The sequence below is a fragment of the Heloderma suspectum genome, chromosome 16 (genome assembly GCF_057233095.1).
Source record: "Heloderma suspectum isolate Gila_16-S chromosome 16, 16-S_ref, whole genome shotgun sequence".
Classification (NCBI taxonomy): Eukaryota; Metazoa; Chordata; class Lepidosauria; order Squamata; family Helodermatidae; genus Heloderma; species Heloderma suspectum.
Genome location: NC_139473.1, coordinates 18,352,522 through 18,375,809, shown reverse-complemented (window position 1 = coordinate 18,375,809; position 23,288 = coordinate 18,352,522). Strand labels below are relative to the sequence as shown.

Sequence of the window (23,288 nt, the reverse complement as noted above, 5' to 3'; positions counted from 1 at the left end):
TTTCCCTCCCATTCTTAAAGGTTGAAATGCCTCTCCTACGCCTTAGCTACTGGCAGGAACAGCTTCAAGCTACAGTAGACTGGAATTTTTAATGTGTTGGCTCTGCCCCTTTGCCTGTGGCCCCACCCATCCCTGCGGCCCCCGAGAGTTGCCCCGAAATGGAATTTGGCCTTCGGGCTGCAAGAGGTTCTGCACCTGTGTTGTAGACAATGTGGAAGTAGATGGACCGCTAATCTGAGTAAGTATGAAGCAGCTTCCCGTGTTCTTGATGTTAACAACAACAACAAATTATCAACGTGTAATACAATGAGAGAGCAATCCTGTGGCTGCTAGACAGGATCTTTCACTGGGAACTGAGCTCTGAGTCAGGGCTCTGAGCTTGGTTCCCAGACACTGCGCTCCCCACCGCCTCCCACATTGCCTCATGGTTCTTGTAACCACAGTGTGGAGTGGGCGCAAAGGGGGCTTTCCTAGGGGCAGGGAGGGGATCGCAGAAGCATCATTATGACACTTCCTATGTGTCGTGCAGCAGCCACCTCCCTCCGCCCCAACATCCCCAGCTAGACAGCCAAAATCAGCTGTCTAGCCGCAAATGCAGGGTGGCTGGAACGCAGAGGAGAGGGGCCCTCCATGCTCTGCCCGCCCTGCATTGGATAGTCAGCCGCCTCCGGGTTTGGAGGCGGCCGACTATCCCAGTAGGATTGCACCCTAAACAAATATAATAAGCGACAATGAAGTTGCTGTGTTCTGGAATGTTTCTGTCACCGTGTTGATGACGACGGCAATAATAATAAATTATCATAATCTGCATGGCGACATAAATGTTTCACAACAAAGCAGCTTCTTTTGGTTTTGTTCAAAATAGCTCTTTTATTCAGAACACTGATGACTGGACTCTTACTTTACTTTTAAGTGAAGGGCTGTAGCTCAGTGGTCGAGCACGTCCTCCACATGGAGAAGGTCCCAGATTCAATCCTTGGCATCTCCGGGGAGGGCTGGAAAAGGCTCATGCCAGAAATCCCAGAGAGATGCTGGCAGCCAGTTTTGACAATACTGGGCTAGACGGAACAAGGATCTGACTTTGTATAAGATAGCTTCCTGTCCTCCTCCTATGTTGTTGAAAGATCGAACTCCTCCAGCCCTTCATTGGCTTTCCTGGTAGGAGAAGATGGGAGTTCTCGGTCGGGGAGTCATTTTTCCCCTGCCGCAAGCAAAACGTCCCAAGTTCTCTTGCACATCTGGGACTGAAGCGTGTTCAGGGCCTTTCTCAGGAAAGCCAACTCTCCATGATAGGGTGTATTCAAGCCCCGGATCTTTTCCCCAGAGCCAATAGGAGTTTTTTCCCCTAAGCTTAATTGACAGATTTCCTGGGGAGGGGGATTAACCCTCCCCTCCCTGTGCACTGTGCCCCCCCCCGAAGTGGGAAGAGTGGTCCCCTTTTAAGAGTCTAGCAAAGACCCTGGGTGTAATCCGAAAGGCCTTCCTAGGGAGTGAACCACATTAGATGCAGTGGGGCTTACTTCTGAGTAAGTATACTGTAAATGCTGTAAATATCTACTGTGTGTCTGCCCCTGGATTGGTCACGTCCTCATCATGCTCTGCGTTGCTCGCTCGCTCGCCCGCTACCTCCACAGAACGTGAAAATGCAGCTTGTCTGCGATGACGCTCTCCCCTTCCGTAGGCTTTCCTTCGCTGGTCATCCTCTAGTGTCCTCTGCAGTTGTGAGTCACTTCAGAGCCCGGCTACGAAATGTGGATTAATTCGGTGAATGTTAATCAACTTTTTTTTAACAAATAGAGCGAAAGTGAGCAGCTTGATGGAGGCTGGGGGGGGGTGCTCCCCCCCCAAATATGATTCAGTTGTTTATATGAACTATTCATTGCCGTTTTTTAAGAAGTTAGGGATTGGGAAAGCTGTTGATCTTCGGCCTGTATCACGTCCATGTGTTTTTTTGACCCAGAATTCCATTCTGTTCTGTTTCCGCATTACTCTGAAGATATATGTTTGAAATATGCATTTAAAAAAGGGTATGGTCTCTGAAAATACCTATCTAAATGTGTGCGTTTTCTCTCAAATTAAGTACCTCAACACGTACATTGTCGAGAACTGCATTTCTCCATTCGGAGTCGTGCGTTATCTGGTAGATATCTCAAGTTCCAGGGCCGGCCCTATTGTTAGGTGGAGTGAGGCAGCTGCCTCAGACAGTGGATGCTAAGGGGCAGCATGTAGCGGCAAAGAGTTGGAGGACAGATCTGTGTGGGTCACACAGCTTGCCTTGCACCCACTAGGCTATCCTGCCTTCCTTGGATGAGATGGAGGCCATTGTTCCATTGCCAGTGTTGTACCAAGATGGTCTTGATGGTCTTGTCTTAAGATGTGGTGGTCTTGACCAGCACATGATGTACTAAGATGGTCTTGTCCTAAGATGTGCTGGTCTTGACCTATAAAGCCTTACACAGCTTGGGACTACAATACCAGACTGAGTGTCTCTCCCTACAAATATACTACAGTCAGCATCTGAGGACTTCCTCCGAGTGCCTCTTCCAAGGGAGGTTTAGAGGATGGCAACACGGGACAGGACCTTCTTGGTGGTGGCCCCTGATTATGGAATGCTCTTCCCAGCGAGGTCCTCCTGGCACCAACATTGTCATCCTTTTAGCTCCAGGTTAAGAGTTTCCTCTACTCCCAGGCATCTGACGGTATATTATTGGGTTTTTAGCGTCAGTTGCCTTCTTGGGTCTTGATCTTGTACTGTTAATTGTCTTTAGCTGTTTTACATGCTTGTATGTTAAGATTCTAGATTATGTTTTTATCGTGTTGTATTTTAGGGGTTGTAATTTGGGGGGAACTGGCTAGAGAGCTTTGGCTGTTGGTCGATATAGAAATGAAAATAAATAAATGAAGATTCTACTTCCACCCCAGTTGGCTTTTATACATGGGATTGAAGAGGGCGCCATCTTGTCCTTCACTTCAGGCAGAAAAATGTCTTGGGCCGGTCCTGCTAAGGTCCAGTCCAAAGAGGTGAGCATTAGGTCATTTTGTACTGGAATTTGCAATCATCCAATTAATCGGGAATCCTTAAAGTACGCTTACACCCTCCTTCCTCCTGGCTCAGAAGTCATCAGCGGTCCTTTGCTCTGAGACTGGGGTGGCCTGTTTGTGCTACTAGGCCCGGGCTCCTCGCTGCAGTCTGAGGTTCAGCCCAGAGCCAGGAACCATGGGCCAAGCCGGCAGTTGGGACTGCAGAGCAAGTTAGAACCAAAGGACAAACCGAGAGGGAGAGCTGAGAAGCAAGCCAAGAGGAGCAACAGGTCGGGGGTCGGCACGGCCAGGCCCTTGCTGAGGTCCCACGCTCTAGCAGGGGGCCACTGACAGGAGCCCCTCCTCTTCACCGTCGCAACCTGCTTGCTCACCCACCTCTCGCTGTGGCCCAGACAACATGGTGGTGGGAAGGAGGAGCAGGAGATGCCGTGGCCCCCTTTGCTGACTGGCTTTCTGCCTGTCAAACAAGCAAGTGGGAGCGAGGCTGAGGAAAGGGAGCAGCAGCAGCTGATGAAATGGCAGTGAAAAGGTGTAGACTCATTGAGGGAAGGCGCCCTTAGCGGGTGTCTGCCCGAGGGCCCCCCAGAACCTTGAGCACGCCAGGACCAAAGAACAGCCAAAGATATAGCAACACACCAGAACTCGGGAAGTTCTTGGGGCTTGAGCGAGGTTCAGCGGGAACTGGAAGCCCTCTTTAAGAGAAGCATCGCTTCCAAATCCCAGGAAGTACTGGTTCCCCTCTACTCTGCCCTGGTTGGGCCTCGTCTGGAGTACTGTGGCCAGTTCTGGGCGCCACACTTTAGGAAAGATGCAGACAAGCTGGAGAGGGTTCAGAGGAGGGCAACGAAGATGATCAGGGGACTGGAAACAAAGCCCTACGAGGAGAGACTGAAAGAACTGGGCATGTTGAGCCTGGAGAAGACTGAGGGGAGATAGGATAGTGCTCTTCAAGTCCTTGCAAGGTTGTTCCGGAGAGGAAGGCCAGGATCTCTTCTCGATCATCCCAGAGTGCAGGACACGGAAGAATGGGCTCAAGTGACAGGAAGCCAGATTCCAGCTGAACATCAGGAAAAACTTCCTGACTGTTAGAGCGATACGACAATGGAACCCATTCCCTAGGGAGGCGGTGGGCTCTCCCATACTGGAGGCATTCAAGATGAGGCTGGACAGCCGCCTGTCAGGGATGCTCCAACTTGGATTCCTGCACTGAGCAGGGGGTTGGACTCGAGGGTCTTGTAGGCCCCTTCCAACCCAACTACTGTTCTATGATTCTAGGATTCTTATACTCCTTCCTGTCCAGGAAGAGCCAATGACCACCCTGAGTGGGTGGAGTCAATCCAGGGCCAGAGGGGTCTTCACCAAGAAGGCCACCACTTGCAGTTCAGTGGTTCGCCATGTGGGGGAGCTCCACACAGACCTTGCAGCCACCTAACAAGTAGTCAGACGGACTCCTAAACCTGAACCCGTTCTCACCCCCGTCCTCTGCGACATTATGTTTGCGCAAATACCCAACGTCACTTTCGAGCACCGCTTATTTACTTAAAATATTTCATATGGATGAGCCGGAATCTTCTTCGGTGTTTGCAAGTGGCTGAGTGGGGAGTTCAGCGATCGGGCCGGGAGCAGCAGCAAAAATTAGCTGGTGCCCCCCGCTTCCCCTCTACCTGTAGGGAAATTGCGGTGCGCTCTCTTAGCTTTCTAAAGCAGTTTGCAAACATCAGCGTGAAACAAGAAAGAGCAGGGGGGGCGTTAAATGCCAGTGACAAATTTAGTGCAAAACTGATGTATTTTATGTTTTTAATTATTTTGAACTGTCCAGAGAGCTATTGGGCGGTATAGAAATCAATCCATCCATCCATCAATCCAATAGTGGCCAAAAATGATTTAAAATTATATCAAAGCGGAGTATTGTTGCTAGTATGTGAAGCCCTAAACAAGTTGGGGCCTGGTTACCTGAGACACCGCCTTCTTCCCTATAGACCCATTGGTTCTTGAGGTCATTGTGGTGTGTTTATGGGGTGGGGGGCTCCTGGCGGTGTCACATGCTGCAGAGGCCCAATCTGCAGTTGTTTGGAGCAGCGCATTTAGCATAGTGGCGCCCACTCTGTGGAATCATCTTCCCAAAAATTAGATATGTGCCGACCCTTGATTTTAGGTGCATGTTGAAAACACATTCCATGTACAGAAGCCAACCGGACTGGTCGTTGAATCTTACTTCAGCTGTAAGGGACCGCATCTTCCTCGGTATCTGAGGGGGCAGTGAGCTAGCTATCCTCCAACATCTTGCCGCTGTTCCTCAACTGCCTGTCTCAGCATCCGCTACCCAAGGTGGTGGCCGCCTCACTGTGTCTGATAGTTGGGCCGGCCCTGGCTACTGGCCTGCCTTACAAGTTGGTTGTGATGCTGGGAGATGTGTACACTTAAAAATACAAACAAAAAGCATGTACTTTAAGGGATGTTTTCAGGAAAAATGTGCAGGTATTAACATTCAAAGCCCTAAATGGCTTGGGGCCAGGTTATTGGAAGGATCGGCTCCTCCCATATGCCCAGACCCTAAGATCATCTTCAGTGGTCCTTCTCCGTCAGCCCCTGCCAAAGGAAGTGAGGTGGGGAGCTACCAGGGAGAGGGCCTTTTCTGCTGTGGCACCCCAGCTGTGGAATATGCTCCCAAGAGAGGTTTGCCTGGGGCCTACATTGTACTCCTTTCGGTGACACCTTTTTATTCTCCCAGTATTTTAGTCTTTTAGCTCTGCTGTTTTACATTTGTTACTGTATTTTAAATCTCTGCATTGCTGCTAGGTTTTATTCTGGTTGTACTTTTATACTGTAGTTTTAAGCTTTTATATTTTATATTGTTTTTATGCTGTACAGTGTGGTTTTAATTTTTCTGAACCACCCAGAGAGCTTCGGCTATTGGGTGGTATAGAAATGTAATAAATAAATAATAAAATAAATTAAAAGGATACGGGTTTTTATAAGGATTTTTATTTTTTAAAGCTTGTGTAGAAATGGGACGGAACAAGGTTGACCTCAAGACACAGACCATCTTGTCAAGACCAAGGTAGATGTGTCCATCCCTTGATGTCCTGCATTGGAGGCAGTATGCTTTTGAATACCAGTTGCTGGGGAACAACAGCAGGAAAGGGCTATTCCCCTCCTGTCCTGCTTGTGGGTTTTCCAGAGGCATCTGTTTGGCCACTATGGGAAACAGGAAGCCAGACTAGATGGGCGTTGGTCTGATCCAGTAGGGCTCATCTTCTTCTCTTATGTTCTTTGTCATAGTTCGCTTCCGAACGTATTAGAAAGCCGTCTCAAGCCACGGTTTCTGAAACTGACTGTGGTTCCCAGGGGTGTTGCGAGGCACTTAAAAGATTCAAAGCCCAGGCCCATGGGACAGAAATCTGCATAAAACCTGCATGTGCTAATTTATATCTATATAGGCAAATTTGGAAATAACTACTAGGCGTCATTTGAATTTCACAGAAGGCAAAGTTAGCCAATTAATTTCTCATCCAAATCACCGGAAATAAAATAGACACTTTAATTTGCATCCCACCCCAGTTCATCCCAATTCGGTAGTTCCTCTTCCATTATCATTCATTTGCCACTTCTCTCTCTTTCCCCCCTGCAGGAAAATTGCCCCCGCGCCATGCAGTTAAGCTTCAAGGAAAAGCTCCCATTGGCACCAGTGGAAGGGGGGGGGTTATGCAGGAGGGGAGAATTGAGCGGATTGGGAGAGCACAGCATACGGGGAGGGGAGAATTAACCCTTTTCAGCTGGGACCCCCCCCGGAAATCACCCCCCCCCCCCGGATGCTAATTAAGCTCAGAAAAAAAATCTTCCATTGGTATTAATGGACACCCAGGGCTCTGGGGAACAGATCCGGGGCCCAAGGAAATAGATTCAGGGCCAGGGCTCCCTCAGGGCCCAGGCCTAGCAAGGCCCCTGGTGGTTACCATGAAATGGAGAAGGGAAATGGTGCACATGAAGGGACAGTAGAGGAGGAAGTGTGTTTCTGGTGGCCAACCCATGGCTTCCCCCTTGCAAGAAAAAAGTCTATGTCTGTTTGATGGCTTGTTTGTTTTGAGGACACATTCAGAATTCTGTTGTGTGATACTAGAGTGGCGTCTGCTAGGTTCATGGCCTTCTCGGTAGTTGCCTTAATAATGGAGAATGCTTTCCTGTGTGAGGTGCACTCACTCCTTATGGGAAAGGAGCATAGTGCATTCAGAAGGTCCCAGGTTCAGTCCTTGGCCATCTCCACAGAGGGCTGAGAAAGACCCCTGTCTGAGACCGTGGAGAGCCCTGGAGAGCCACTGCCAGTCAGTGCGGACAATACTGGGTTACATGGTAGACCAATGATCTGGCTCTGTATAATTATAGAATCATAGAATAGTGGGGTTGGAAGGGGCCTACAAGGCCATCGAGTCCAACCCACTGCTCAATGCAGGAATCCGAGTCAGAGCATCCTGTGTTCTATAAGGCCTGTGTTCTACCCAAGTCTGAGCATACCTTCACACCAGGGGCTAGAAACTTGATTTTCGTTTTAACTGAAAACCTAGAGCCAACACTGGCTGGTGACTGCAGGTGTGAGCTGAGCCTAGCTCAGTGCTAGATCAGATTCTTTGCCTGTGGAGGATGCCAAGTTCAACCCCTGCCATCGCCAGATACAGCTGACATTCTGGACAGCTGCTGCTGCCGGTCAGTGTCAACAGTACTGGGCTAGATGGACCAAGGGTCTGACTCCACATAAGGCAGCTTCCTATATACCACCCTTCCCCAATCTGTACCCTCTAGATGTTTTGGACTACAACTCCCAGCATTTCATTCATTTATTATATTTCTATACCACCTCATAGCCGAAGGTCTCTGGGCGGTTCACAAAAATTAAAAACCATTAAAATACATTACATAAAATATAAAACCATTCACGTAATAACACAGAACAAATAACACAAACAACAACAACAGCAACATATATCTAAAACAAAAACCATCAGCCAGAGACTCATTATACGCTGCCAAATGCCTGAGAGAAGAGGGCAGTTTCAACCTGGCGCTGAAAAGATGACAATGTTGACGCCAGGCAGGCTTTGTAAGGGAGATTATTCCACAAATGGGGGGCCACCACCGAGGAGGACCTCTCCCTTGTTGCTGCCCTCCGAGCCTCCCTGGATGCAGGGCCTTGGAGGGCCTTGGATGCAGAGCATAGTGTATGGGTCGGTTCATGCTGGGAGAGGCGGTCTGTCAGGTACTGTGGTCCTGAGTCATGTAGGGCTTTATAGGTCAAAACCAGCCCTTTGAATTGGGCTGGGAAGCATACAGCCAGCCAGGGCAACCAATTGGCCATGCTGCCTGGGGCTAATGGGAGTTGGAGTTCAAAACATCAGGAGGGCACCAGGTTAAAGAAGGCTGCGGTACATCTGAGCCCTGTCACTGGCTGCTTTCCTGAAAATGAGCAAAAAAACTGATTTCGTCTCGCTTTTGAAGCCGTTTGCTGAACCACTGTGACTGATTCAAACTCCGGTTTGCTGCCCTTCGTTGGTTTTGATCGTTGACCTGTTTGTATGCTGTAAACCGCTGTGCAAGGTGTCTGTTTTTAGCTCCATATAAATATCATAAATGATTTCCTATAAGTTTAATTGGCACTCCAAACATGAAGCGAGCTAGGGGCAAGCACTGATTGTTAGCTCTGTGTAGGTGGACATGCTGATGATAAATAATGAGGAATCACATCACTAGGGCCCGTGGCACAGATGCAAAGTCTCTTAGATCGGGGGTGGCAGATCAGGATGTACGAATAGATCTCTGGATGGATCGTAGCAGATTGGCAAGAGCTTCTGGCTTCCAGCTGTGTTATGCACAATAGCAACAACTAATAACAACACACATAAAACTAAGGGTGCCACCCTATGGATGCTTAGGCAGAAAAAAGGCCTACAACTCCCAGCATTCCCCAGCCAGCATGGCTGCTAAGGTGTGCTGGGAGTTGTAGGCCTTTTTTCTGTCTAAACATGCATAGGATTGTAGGCCTTTTTTCTGTCTAAACATGCATAGGGTGATAGGACTTTTTTCTGTCCTACCATAAGATGGTAGGACTTTTTCTGTCTAAACATGCATAAGATGGTAGGACTTTTTCTGTCTAAACATGCATAGGATTGTAGGACTTTTTTCCAGTCTCAACATGCATAGGATGGTAGGACGTTTTTCTGTCTAATCATGCATAGGATTGTGCCTTAAGACCTTAAAAGCAGACCTTCCTTGACCTAGTGCCCTCCAAATGTTTCAGACTACACCTCCCAGCATTCCTGAGCATTGACCATGCTGGCTGGGGCTGATGAGAGTTGAAGTCCAAAACACCTGGCGGGCACCACGTTGGGGAAAGAGCAGAGTTAAAACCTTCACTCCTCTACTAAAAACCATTAAAAGCACAGTGGAACTAAGAATGTTTTCCCTGCCTGCCTAAATTCCCTTTTAGAGGGAATTCCATAACCTGGGTGCTTCCACCAAAAAGGCCCTGTCTCATGATCCCACCAATGGAGCCTCTCTTGGTGCTGGGACATATAACAGGGCCTCCAAAGATGATCTCAACCTGCAGGTGGGCTGATTTGGGGGGAAACAGCCTTTCAGATACCCTGGCCCCTAAGCCATCTAGGGCTGTATAGGCGATCGCTAGCTCCTTGAATTGGGCCCAGAAACAGATCAGAAGCCAGGGCAGTTGGCATAAGACTGGTGTAATATGGTCTAAACAGCACACACCAGAGCGCAATTTCGCTGCCACATTCTGCACCAGCTGAACACTTTTCAGCTCCACATGGAGCACCCTGCAGTAAGCTAAATTGAGGGCATTAGAATCCTTGATCTGTACGAAATTAGATATGGACTGGTACTTCTTTAAGCAAGTCATCCCCGTGTAGGGCTCCTGGGAATACAGTAGGTAGTTAGCTCCGCCCTCTGAGCCACAGTTTTGCATCTGGCTCCACCCCTTCCACGGTTTTGCATGTGGCTTCAATCGGTGGCACGCAGGCTTCTTATACAAACAAAAGCGAAGCTGTTCCCGTAAGCTTGGCATCTGCCCATGCCTGCCTGAGATCCCATGGCAAATGTTTGCGCCCTCACGGGATGTCTAGTGGCGCCCCGGGTGGGTCAGGTGTGCTGGAGAGGCAGCGGGAACAGGTGCAACCTCCTTGCTCCATACCACACATAAGGAAAAGGATCTTGTGCATGTCAAGGATTACTCACAGCTGATGCCGCGAGAGGTTGGGTGGGGTGCGTGCGTGCGTGCCTGCGCAAATCCATAACTCACCTTTCCATTTCTTTTTTTCTCCTTCCTCCTTTCCGTGGCTCCTCTCTGGGGGCCCTCCACTGGAAACCTAAAGAACTCCCTGCTGAAGAAGGTAGGTAGACTATGTTATCCAGCTTGATCCATAAGAACCATTATGTAGGGAGGGAGCGGGCCTACTCTGAGATGCACTGCAGAGAAAACTCCAGTTCAAATCTCTGCGCATCCACGAGGCTTAGTGGCGGACCATGAGCCAGCCATTATCTCTTATAAGCCATTATCTCTTATAAGCCATTATCTCTTATAATCTCTTAACAATAAGACATTATCTCTTAGCCTAACCAACCTTACAGGGATGTTGTGAGGATAAAAACGGGGTGTGGGGGGGTAATCAAACTATGTAAGGATGGACAAATGAGTAAAGTTCCGTTTTGCTCAAGTTTCTCATTTTTTTTCCAATATTAAGTTCATTCCGTGCTGGGTGGGGGCAGGAGGGTCTGTGGGTGCTGATGGTCACTGTGTGGGGTTCTTGGAGTATTTCGATTATTCTAGGGTGGTTGTTGTTTTTTATTACTCTTGCTAGGGAAGTCGCTCCTGGAATTGATATTAGAGCAGTTCGAAGATCTCCTGGTGCGCATCCTTCTCTTGGCAGCCTTCATTTCATTTGTAAGTATGGTCTGTTGGTCAGAGTGGTGTGCTAATACTGTCACGGTTTGAGCCCCGTGCTGGCTATGGGAGGGGGGGCAGCAGATGGTGAAAGGTGGGCCTCTTTTTTCTTTAAGGGAGCTGGGGGCTCCATGCTAACCCTGCCACCTCTCCCAAGAACCCAATTCTGCAGGAACATAACCTCCATTCTGAGAGTGGAATAATTTATGCAAATTTAGGGGAGTTGCCTGGCTCTGCCATTTCAACTATTTAATTCTGTGTCTGTTAATAAACATTGGGCAGTATCCAGCAATGACATTCCGCAAGCTCAAAGAGTGCTAGCGGAGCTCCATCCAATCTGTCCTTCCTGCCACCGGTTGCACAATCATGATGCGGGTTGTACAAGTGCGACAGCTTGTGCAACAAGTTGCACAATGCATGGCACAAGAGTTGTGTGCAAGTGGGTTGCACAAGCATAATGCGAAACTGTGTGCGTAACCATGCTTGCACAAACCTAACTTTGGTTGGATTCTTCTCTTGTGCGTAGTAGTTCAGAACCTAGTTTCCGCTAGCGCAACATAATTCACGTTAATGCAACGTTAATGCACGTTAAGCATAATTCCTGCCCACTGGGAGGAACAAAGAGATGTAGCTCTGCCTTCTAACTCCAGTAGTTTTTAGACTGCCACCCCTCTGCTTTCTGAGGCATTGTCCTTCTTTGTAATTCAAGAACATAGGAAGAGCCCTGCTGGATCAGACCAAGGGTCCATCTAGTCCAGCGTTCTGTTCACACAGTGGCCAACCAGCTGTCGACCAAGAACCCACAATCAGGGCATGAGTGCAACAGCACCCTCCCGCCCATGTTCCCCAGTAACTGGGGTACATAGGTACTGGAGGTAGCACAGAGCCATCAGGACCGTTAGCCATTGATAGCCCTTTCCTCCAGGAATTTGTGCAACCCCCTTTGAAAGCCATCCACATTGGCAGCCATCACTACATCCTGTGGTAGCGAATTCCATAGTTTAACTCCTCACTGTGTGAAAAAGTCTGTCCTTTGATCTGTCCTGAATCTCCCACCACTCAGCTTCATAAGATGACCCCGGGTTCTAGTATTTTGAGAGAGGGAGAAAAATGCATAATTTTGTGCACCTCTATCATGTCTCCCCTCACTCCTCTTTTTTTCTAAGCTAAACAATCCCAGCTGTTGTAACCTTCTCTCATAGGGGAGATGCTCCAACCCCTTGATCATTTTAGTTGTCTTTTTCTGCACTTTTTCCAGCTCTACAATATCTGTTTTTAGGTGTCATGACCAGAACTGTACCTGGTATTCCAAGTGTGGTCGCACCATAGATTTGTATAGGGGCAGTATGACATTGGCAATTTTAGTGGTCACCCCTGCCAATGTAATTTGCCATAAGGACTAGAAACTCACTTTAAAAAGTAATGAAGTGAATTTCTCCAAATGCCAAATTCTGGGGTGGTAACCAAAATACGTTCCTAGTGTATACTAATTGCAGACGCAGGGACTGGCCTGTCTAAAGCTTGCCAAGAAAAGCTGATAAGCTTCAATGGAACCTCGACTTTTCAATTCAGTTTTTCGAAAAAAATCGGAAAGGTGTCTGATTTGCCTTCCACGATACCTTAGAGCAGGAGTGAGCAACGTCACGCCCTCCAGGGTCCCAGTAGGGCCCTCTGAGGTTCCCCATGTGGCCATGCTCCCTTTCCCCTGACCAACGATCATTTGATGGTTTTCCAGCTCTTACACATTTTTCCCCATTCCAAAAGGTTGAAATGCCTCTCCTAAGGCTTAGTTAATGGCAGTGAAAGCATTAAGCTAAAATAGGCTGGTATTTTGACTCTGCCCCTTTTACCTTTGGCCCGCCCACCTTTGGAATGCGGCCCCAGAGAGCTTCGCCGAAATGTAATTTGGCCCACAGGATTGAAAGAGTTTCCCCATGCTTACTGTAGGGCATGAGTCAGAACTTGCAGTTCTCCAACTGTTGCTGAACCACAGCTCCCATCAGCCCCAGCTAGCATGAGCAGTGATTGGGAGTGATGGGAGCTGCAAGCTCAGAAAATTTGGAGGGCTGCAGGTTTCCCATCTCTGCTATATGGCCATAGAAGCTGCCATATACAGAATAAAACCATTGATGCATCTTGGCCTTGTTTACACTGACTGGCAGGATAAACAATCCCTCCAGGGTTTCAGGCAGAATTCTTTCCCAGACCTCCTAGGAGACGCCGGGGATTAAAGCTGGGACATTTTCCATGCAAAGCAGCTGCTCAGCTTAGCTATGGCCCCTCCCACTTGATTTGATTAACTTGCAACATTTCCTTCAAATGCAAAGTGCTTACTAGAAGTCGGGGGGGGGGCAGGTGCTTCCAAATGTTTGCTTTAAAAGTACTATGTCTAAGGATGTTGGAGAAATCCACAGCGGATCCAAATGAGTTCAGATTTCATGAATCTGACCCACAGATTCTGCAACAGACCAGCTTTTCCCTCTGTCAGGCAGATTCCGTGGACTTTCAGACCATTTTTCCAACTTTCACAAATTCTGTGCAAATTTTGTCAGAAAAATTACGCAAAATGTAAAAAAAAAACCAGGCAAAATTGCCCGTTTTCCCCATAGGCTTAAGCATGAAAATGTGCCCTTTGGGGGAGTTCTCACATTTTCACACGTGCAAATTTGTGCAAATTGGGTAAAAATAAAATCCATTTCCTTTGATGGGCAGACGATGGAATGAAAGGTGCCTGACAATCTGAGAAACACAGACAGAATGGATTTTATACAATCCATGCATCCCTACATATCTCCCATAGTAGAAGCAACCAAATGTATTACTAGGAAAGTATGAGAGCTTTGTCCTTGCTTGCAAAACATGTGAGATTGCCCCATTCAGAATTCCAAATGTGAGCACAAGTATGAATCCGCTGAAAATATTTGCAAACCATCTAACATGTGCTCGCAGTCATGTTATTCCCATTTCCAGTTTGAGTTATGCAAATTTCTTAATTTGTGCAAATCTTCTCCTTGGACTGAATCTGCCCTGCTTTAGTCTATGGAGGAAAGTTGCACAAATTTTGGGGAACTTGCGCAAATATCCCACTCAATCGCTGCTTGATTCGCGCACTTTTCCCATTTGCACAGAACGAGGAGGAATTGCTAATGAGACTTGGGTTCAACATGAGAACCAGGACGATGTTCCCAGTGTCCGGGAGTTCTCAAACATCAGTCGTTTGCCCATCCCCATCTATTAAAGTATGGGCATCCCTTATAGCACATCTTTTGCCTTCAAGGGATCCATATTTATCACTGTCCAGATAAGCTGCTTCTCACATCAACCTCCAAAGAGAAGGCCCTGAACAACCTATAACTAACCATGGCCTGTTGACCATCATAGCTTCATTATGCCAGATTCCGGCTGAACATCAGGAAAAATGTCCTGCCTGTTAGAGCAATGTGACAATGGAACCAATTCCCTGGGGAGGTGGTGGGCTCTCCCACACTGGAGGCATTCAAGATGAGGCTGGGCAGCCGTCTGCCAGGGATGCCTTGACTTGGACTCCTGCATTGAGCAGGGGGTTGGACTCGAGGGTCTTATAGGCCCCTTCCAACCCTACTATTCTATGATTCTATGGGACTTTGCAAGGAATGAGGTGACAGGTCCCTGCCCCAAGGGGCTTCCAGTCAATACTAAAAAAAGACAACAGTGGAAGGGGCAGGCAATGGAGGCAGGATAAAGAGGAAGGGGTGTGACACGTGCCTTGACTTGGTTACGGTCAGGCCGCCTTCCCCGCCTGGTTGCTCTCCTGGTGTACTGGTCTGTGAGGAGCCACCAAGGGTCACCGTACAAGCCCTCGGGTTTCCTGGGGTGCCCAGCAGGAGTAGCCAGTCACAGGTCAGGCTAGGGAAACAGAAGGAAAGGGAATCAGGACGCTTTAAATGGCTCAATGATGCTGCATTAGAGGGAGGAAGAGAAGCCCAGGATGAAAGCCTGAATGTTGGAAGCAGCATGGGAGAAGAAAGACAAAGCAGGAGGAGGGGCTGGAAAGAGCACCAGGCAAGGAACAAAGACCAGAAGGTACTGAAAGGAGAAGCAGGAAGGGAAAAGGGCCAGTGAGCGTATTAGAAGGTCAAGGAGTGGAATCAGAGGAGGGGCTGCTACGAATGGAAAAAGAGACCTTCCAAGGCAGACCGCAGCAGACAGGAAAGTTCAAGGCCAAGAGGACAAAAAAAGACTTAACTTAAGCTTAAGTTCCATGCGGGGGGGGGGGGTTGGGGGGCACGGTGCACAGGGAAGGGTGGATTAACCCTTTCTTCACCAACTGAGACCCCCTGAAAGTTCTTCCTCTCTCCCCCCCCCCAGCATGGAAATTAAGTTTAGGGGAAACCTCCCATTGGCACCAATAGGAAGATCTTTTCTAAGTTTAATTGTGTTACTGGGGGAGGGTTGGGGGGTGCTGCAGCATGCGGGGAAGGGGGTTACCCACGCCCCTCTAGTGCAATTCCCTTTGAAAATTGTCCCTATGCATTGCAATCAAACCGAGGAAGGGGAAAAAAACCCTTTCTTTTGGCACCAATGGATACTTGGGGCCATGGGAAATCGATCCAGAGCAGAACCCATGGCTCACAGCCTAGCAACGCCCCAGACACTCTGCGCTGGGCTGCTCAGCACAAAAATTATGCATCAGATATAATAAAGAGCAACATGTTAAAAGCCTAAGAGAATAAACCCATATTCCTGGTACCAACAAGATAACAGTGTTAGCATCAGGCTGGCCTCCCTGCAGAGGCAATTCCACAAGTGGGGTACCACCACTGAGAAGGCTCTGTTTCTCTCTCTCCCCCCCCCTCTGATTGTCACCCTCCTTACGTCACTAATAATGTATCAGAGGCTCCTGGATCTGTATGCAGCTGCTTGCTATGGCAATCCACTGAAGTGCCAGACAGTCATCCATGCCCTTTTCCAAAATGCTCCATTCCATTTTCTCTTCCCTGCCCCCCTGAACAGATACTCAGCATTCTTTGCCACTGAGCATGTTCACACCTTGGGCTGTTTGCGGGTGGGGGGGTGCCCCTTCTGTCTTTTTTCTCAAGATTTTTTTGTGTACTTCTGCAAACCCATAGGTTCTCCCAAAGGTGCTGATTCTTCCCTCTTGTTTCTCAGTGGTCCTGTTTTGTTGTTGCTCGCCAGCGGAGTTTGCTGTTAGAGGGAGTGATGTAAACAACTTTTAAGAGGAGCGGTAGATGAAGAAAAAAATGGTATTGATTACAGACATTAAACAGGAAAGGGATTGACAATGAAATGCATTTGGAATGCAATGTGCCATGTACTGGAGAGGGTTCAGAGAAGGGCAACAAAGATGATCAGAGGACTGGAAACAAAGCCCTATGAAGAGAGACTGAAAGAACTGGGCATGTTTAGCCTTGAGAAGAGAAGACTGAGGGGAGATATGATAGCACTCTTCAAGTCCTTGAAAGGTTGTCCCAGAGAGGAAGGCCAGGATCTCTTCTTGATCATCCCAGAGTGCAGGACACGGAATAATGGGCTCAAGTTGCAGGAAGCCAGATTCCAGCTGAACATCAGGAAAAACTTCCTGACTGTCAGAGCAATACAACAATGGAACCCATTACCTAGGGAGGTGGTGGGCTCTCCCACACTGGAAGCATTCAAGACGAGGCTGGACAGCCATCTGTCAGGGATGCCCTGACTTGGATTCCTGCATTGAGCAGGGGGTTGGACTCGATGGCCTTGTAGGCCCATTCCAACCCTACTATTCTATGATTCTATGTGTTGTCCTTGTCATCCCATCTCAAAAAGGATGTCCTTGTGTCCTTTTTACTGATGCTTGCATCTCTGGTAACCCATGAGGCTATGGGGAAGTAGATAGGCTTTCCACAATCAAGAATTTGATTGAAGCACAATCGAAGCCAACATGGATTTGTCAAAAACAAGTCCTGCCAGACAAATCTGATCTCATTTTTTGATCAAGTAACCTCCCTTGTAGACCATGGGAATGCTGTAGACATCATATACCTCGACTTCAGCAAAGCTTTCGACAAAGTGCCCCATGATATCCTGATGAGCAAACTAGCTCGAAGTGGGCTAGATGAAACCACGATCCGGTGGATCCACAGTTGGCTACAGAATCGGACTCAAAGAGTGCTTATCAATGGGACCTTCTCAAGCTGGGGAGAGGTAATGAGCAGGGTACCGCGGGGCTCAGTCCTGGGCCCAGTGCTCTTCAACATTTTTATTAATGACTTGGAGGAGGAGGTGCAGGGAATGCTGATCAAATTTGCAGATGACTCAAAATTGGGAGGGATAGCTAATACTTTAGAAGACAGAAACAAAATTCAAAGTGATCTGGATAGACTGGAGCGCTGGGCAGAAAACAACAGAATGGCATTTAATAGGGACAAATGCCAAGTTCTGCACCTAGGAAAAAGAAACCAAATGCACAGTTACAAGATGGGGGATACGTGGCTCAACCACACTACGAGCGAGAAGGATCTTGGAATTGTTGTCGATCACAAGCTGAATATGAGCCAACAATGTGATGTGGCTGCAAAAAAGGCCAATGCTCTTTTGGGCTGCATTAATAGAAGCATCGCTTCCAAATCCCGGGAAGTACTAGTTCCCCTCTACTCAGCACTGGTTAGGCCTCATCTGGAGTACTGTGTCCAGTTCTGGGCACCACACTTGAAGAAGGATGCAGACAAACTGGAGAGGGTTCAGAGGAGGGCAACAAAGATGATCAGGGGACTGGAAACAAAGCCCTATGAAGAGAGGCTGAAAGAACTGGGCATGTTTAGCCTTGAGAAGAGAAGACTGAGGGGAGATATGATAGCACTCTTCAAGTACTTGAAAGGTTGTCACAGAGAAGAAGGCCAGGATCTCTTCTTGATCATCCCAGAGTGCAGGACACGGAATAATGGGCTCAAGTTACAGGAAGCCAGATTCCGGCTGAACATCAGGAAAAACTTCCTGAGTGTCAGAGCAATACGACAATGGAACCAATTACCTGGGGAGGTGGTGGTCTCTCCCACACTGGAGGCCTTCAAGACGAGGCTGGACAGCCATTTGTCGGGGATGCTGTGACTTGGATTCCTGCATTGAGCAGGGGGTTGGACTCGATGGCCTTGTAGGCCCCTTCCAACCCTACTATTCTATGATTCTATGATTCTATGAATATGTTCTCAGATATCTGGGTAAAATCGTGTGTGTGTGCGGGGAAACATTTTTCCCCGTGAGACTGAATCTGAGATAATATCCAATTATCCTTAACGTTCTTTTCCCCCTCCCAGACTGCAAAATAATAACACTTTGAATAAAAGAGCTGTTAGTCCTGGTGGGTTTCCTTTCTCCTCCCCCCCCTTTGTTTTCTTATTAACATCAATTACTTAATCCGATAAAAATGAAAACAGAGAGAACAGTACCAGCTCAGTGGGAATTCAATCATGCCTGTACAAATCGGTCCGTTTCTTTTTCCAAGCTTAGCATTAACTCAATAGGGTCCTTTGCCTTCTTGAATTGGCTTCCCCCACCCCCGAAGAACGAAAATTACGCTTTGCAGCTGCTCAAGGAATATTCCCAAGGAAAATTCAGCTGATGGAGGGGAGGGGGTAAAAATACAACAACAAATAATAGAGAACTAAGTAGATTTCCATTTGGTAACCGCTGTTTTAAAGCGTCTGTCTTGGTATCAGAGGTGAGGCTACAGGAAATTCCTATTTGCGGAGGAGGCTTGGATCTAACCACTCCTCTTCCCTCAGCTGTGCCCCCCACCTGGGAAAAGTGCTTGGGCAGAGGAATTTGGGCAAAGGAATCACCACCTGCCACTTAATTAAATAAGCCATTAACCCCCCCCCCCCCAAATTTTCAGATTACCTTTTCAGAGCCGTTGGTGCACAGCCAATGGTCAGTCAAAACCATAAAATATTGGTAAACACTGGTGCTCAAATTTGGGGGTGGGGGGAGTAGGGCTGCTCTCACTGAAAACCACAGAACTCCGCTCCCATCTCTTTTAATTTTTATTCTGATAAAACTTTTGTTTTTGTATTTTAACTTTGGTTAAATTTGGGGGCCTTTTTGGAATAAGGAATAATAATAATAATAATAATAATAACAACAACCAGAACAAATATTTTAAATTATGTGCATCCTGCTTTTCTACTAAAGTTCCCAGTGGGGCATAAATCACCAATCCTCAACCCATGTAATATAATGCAAATGCAAATTCAGCAAACCATTTCTAAAAGCGGTAAAAGAAATGATAACATGATGAAACGAAACTGTGTGGTTTCCCTCCCCACCAGCCCAAATTGAGAGCTGCATAAAACAACTTCACCAAATCTGGCCTCATCAAGAAGAAAGCGCGACACCACTGCATTCAAACATGTAAAAACACACACGGTTATTTATCAGCAGGGTCATGCTAACACACCCTAAAAACCTTCCCCGTTACCTTGCTAAATTGCAAGCAGAGATCAGGGGCGTATGCAGGGTTGCAATGCCAGCACTTTATTATTGGTGGGGGGCTGACGTCACCTGCTACCCCCGTCAGACTTCCCTGTTCCCTCTGAGCTCAGCTGCGATCCTATCAGTAGCTGGGGGAGAAATGGATTTTCCCAGCAAGAATATATTGTTCCCTGTTGTAATGCAAAGGATTTGGGGGTGGCTTGGTCTGGACTGGGGAAGGAAGACCCATTTGCTTTATAGAAGACCTGCTCCTGGTGGAGATAAAACTGCTAGAACTGGATGGTCGATATGGATCCACACTGCTGCCTGGCTTTTTGGACTCTCCCTGGGGGCGTGGCTATGGGGACGGTTATGAGGAGCACCTGCACTCCAAAGTTTGCCACTGCACAGCTGGCAGAGATACAACTGGGAAGGCATTCGAGGTCACGGTGCCATGACCAAAAAGGTCCCATCTCTCGTATCCTGATAGGGTGAACTGATACTTTACAGGAGACGGCACTCTGCTGTATTTAAATCAGAGCCGTTCTTTCCAAATTTGCAGCACAACATGGAAATTAGCACATGCAGATGTTATGCAAATCAGTGTCCTCTTTGTCTGATGCCTTTCCACATTTGGCAGGGCAACGGGTGAGTGGCCACCCTGTGTGCCCACCTGTGCCGCTTCGAAAGGTGAGGAGCATAGGTTAGCCTCCTCTTCTGTGCCACATCCCTGCAGCCTTCTAAATACCGCAGCTAAGTGCAACGGTGTACTTAGGGCAGAACCCTGGGGCAGGGGTCCAGGGAATAAGCAGCAGAGCAAGCAAGAGAGCACCCCCCCCCCCCGTGAAGCCAGGCTGGCATACCACAGTTTGAAGTAACACGCGTGTCCGTTTAAAGCAGGGGTGTTGAACTCCTTTGAGCCCGCAGGCTGACCCCAATTTCAGAGAAACTCTCGGGGGCCACATTCCAGTAGTGGGTGGGGCCAAAGGCAAAAGGGGGAAGGACTGAAGGCAAAAGGGGTGGAGCCAAAAATAAGTTTTTCTAGCTTAAACCTCTTACTGCCAGTAAGTAAGCGAGGCATTGCAACCTTTGAGGATGTGGGGAGAAACATGCAAAAGCCACGAAGCTACAATTGGCGGTTGGGTGAAAAGCCGTGGAGGGAGGGGGAGGGAGCGTGGCCATCTGGGGAACCACAGGAGGGCCAGATTTGGCCCGTGGGCTGGAGGTTCCCCACCCCTGGTTTTTAGAATATAATCATTATTTATGTGTAAAAATCAGCCAACACTATTAAGCTTGCCCTCTCCACCAGGCCCCCGCACTTAGCTCGCAGCCTCCGGCCACTGCATGGTTATGCCATCAGTTGATCCTCTGGCCCCTCACAGCATGCTGAATAGGAACAAAGAACCTCCCTGAGGCAGTGAAGGCTGGTGGCGGTGATGTCGGTGGGGTAATGATCTGCTCTGGGTTTCCATCAAAACCAGTCAGAACTCTTAAGCTTCATACCTTGGACAGCTCCTTGAGAGATTTGACTGGTTCTGACGGAAACCCGGAGCGGATTCTCTGCACCTTGGACAGCTCCTTGAGAGTTCTGACTGGTCCTGACGGAAACCCGGAGCGGATTCTCTGCACCTTGGACAGCTCCTTGAGAGTTCTGACTGGTCCTGACGGAAACCCGGAGCAGATTCTCTGCATCTTGGACAGCTCCTTGAGAGTTTTGACTGGTCCTGATGGAAACCCGGAGCGGATTCTCAGCACCTTGGACAGCTCCTTGAGAGTTCTGACTGGTCCTGACGGAAACCCGGAGCAGATTCTCTGCATCTTGGACAGCTCCTTGAGAGTTTTGACTGGTCCTGATGGAAACCCGGAGCAGATTCTCAGCACCTTGGACAGCTCCTTGAGAGTTCTGACTGGTCCTGACGGAAACCCGGAGCGGATTCTCAGCACCTTGGACAGCTCCTTGAGAGTTCTGACTGGTCCTGACGGAAACCCGGAGTGGATTCTCAGCACCTTGGACAGCTCCTTGAGAGTTCTGACTGGTCCTGACGGAAACCCGGAGTGGATTCTCAGCACCTTGGACAGCTCCTTGAGAGTTCTGACTGGTCCTGACGGAAACCCGGAGCAGATTCTCTGCACCTTGGACAGCTCCTTGAGAGTTCTGACTGAAACCCAGAGTGGATTCACCACCCCACTGACATTGGAAAGGTTTGCTCCAAAAGAATATCTTAGAACATCCCTTTAGGGCCCAGCACGTGTTTGCTGCAGCCAAGCATTTGCTTTGCTGCATCTCAGCTTCTGCCGACTTACAGAGCAAAACCCAACACCCCCCTTCCGCCCCACCAACAATCATTTGGTAGCTTTCTGGGTTTTGTGCCTTTTCCCCCTCTGTTCTAAAAGGTTGACATGCCTCTCCTAAGGCTTCATTACTGGGAGCAACAGTGCTAAGCTAAAAATACGCTGGGGTGTTTTTTTGGGGGGGGTACCCCAGCCTTTTTGTCTCCCCCCCCCACCAGTGGAATGCCCCTGGGAGCTGGTACAAAATGGAGTTGGGCCCTGAGGCTGAAAGCGGTGTTGCACCCCTGATCTGTGGCTTTGGTTTTGTCAGAGAGCCGTAAAAGGTTTTGAGATGTTTATGTGCTGTTTTGTTTGTTTTTATTCCTATGGAAATTTTACATTGCCCAACCGCCCTGAAAGTCAACACGGGAGGGGGACCTCTGAGTTATCTGTACACTTTCGGTAGAAGGCCAGTTGGCATTCGTCTCCCGTGGGCTAATGTGTCCGCCCACCCTCTTGACACACAAATGGCAAAGTGAGGTCAGGCCGGCGATGGGTGAGGCGGCTTAGTTTCGCCCTGGCGCTTGCATGCTTTCTCGGCATGAACGCCCCACGCCAAATCAACTCCGGAACCGATGGGCTTTGCGCAGCGATGGGCAGCAATGATAACTACCAGCTTCTGGCTGTGGACATGTAAATCACACTGTTCTCAGAGCTGTGGACGCTGGTCCCCAGCGTTTTGGGGACCAGCAGGCACATTTGCAATTTTGAAAGTGTCATGGGCACTCTCTCACAAAATGGCTGCCAATGGGGGCTTCCCCGTTCATAAAACTTCTGTGATAGGGGGAAAACTGGTGAGAGAAATAAAACTGGTGAGAGTAAAGAAATAAGCAACTCGCCCAGGAATCTAAGTCCACTGTTATTTCGTTGTTTTTTTAGCGGAACCGACCGATAAGCTTTCTAAAAATCATGAACGGTCACAGCTCTGCCATGGGCAGTGCAAGTCTTTATTCCTATTTCAGCGTCCTGATGTACATATTAAAGCCACCTATCATACAAGGGTGGCGTTGTATTCTTGGGAGGATGTGTTTTTCCAGGTAATAAAAGAAATTTCTTTTAAATGACCTCTTGAGCACAGCTTTTATTTTCACTCCCCCTCCTCTCAGATGTAATTTCTTATTTATTTACTTACTTACTTACTTACAATATTTATATACTCCTCTACATCAAAAGATTTCAGAGTGGAGAACAACAAAGATAAAGGAATAGAACGCCATATTAAAACAATTAAAACATTTTAAAAGAAACAAATTCTGAACTTAATAAACCGCGGCTGGTCACTCAAGGAAGGCCTCTCAAATTAACAATGTCTTCAGGAGATGCCGAAAGGAACACAATGTTGGCACCTGCCTGACCTCCAAAGGCAGGGAGTTCCGCAGGTAAGGGGGCCACCACACTGAAGGCTCTTTTCCTGGTGGACTCCAGCCGGGCCATGGGTCTGTGTGGAACCGCTAGGGACATGTAATGAACTTCCTTGCTCTGGATGTGTTTACTGTTTCATCACAGGGTGTTTGTTGGGTTATTT

The 23,288-nt window shown here is 48.2% G+C and overlaps 1 protein-coding gene across 6 annotated transcripts in view; it reads left to right on the top strand.

Moving 5' to 3' along the window:
* The window catches only part of ATP2A3 (ATPase sarcoplasmic/endoplasmic reticulum Ca2+ transporting 3), a 170,164-nt gene that overhangs the window by 61,106 nt on the left and 85,770 nt on the right, over positions 1-23,288 (top strand). For 4 of the 6 annotated variants that reach the window (XM_084823057.1, XM_084823056.1, XM_084823061.1 and 1 more), the window contains exons 2-3: positions 10,422-10,439; positions 10,908-10,990. In XM_084823057.1, the coding sequence (XP_084679183.1) occupies positions 10,422-10,439; positions 10,908-10,990 (101 nt within the window). Of the gene's footprint in view, positions 1-6,039; positions 10,440-10,907; positions 10,991-23,288 lie in introns of those variants that run through there. The other 2 variants (XM_084823062.1, XM_084823060.1) reach the window with 2 other exon arrangements.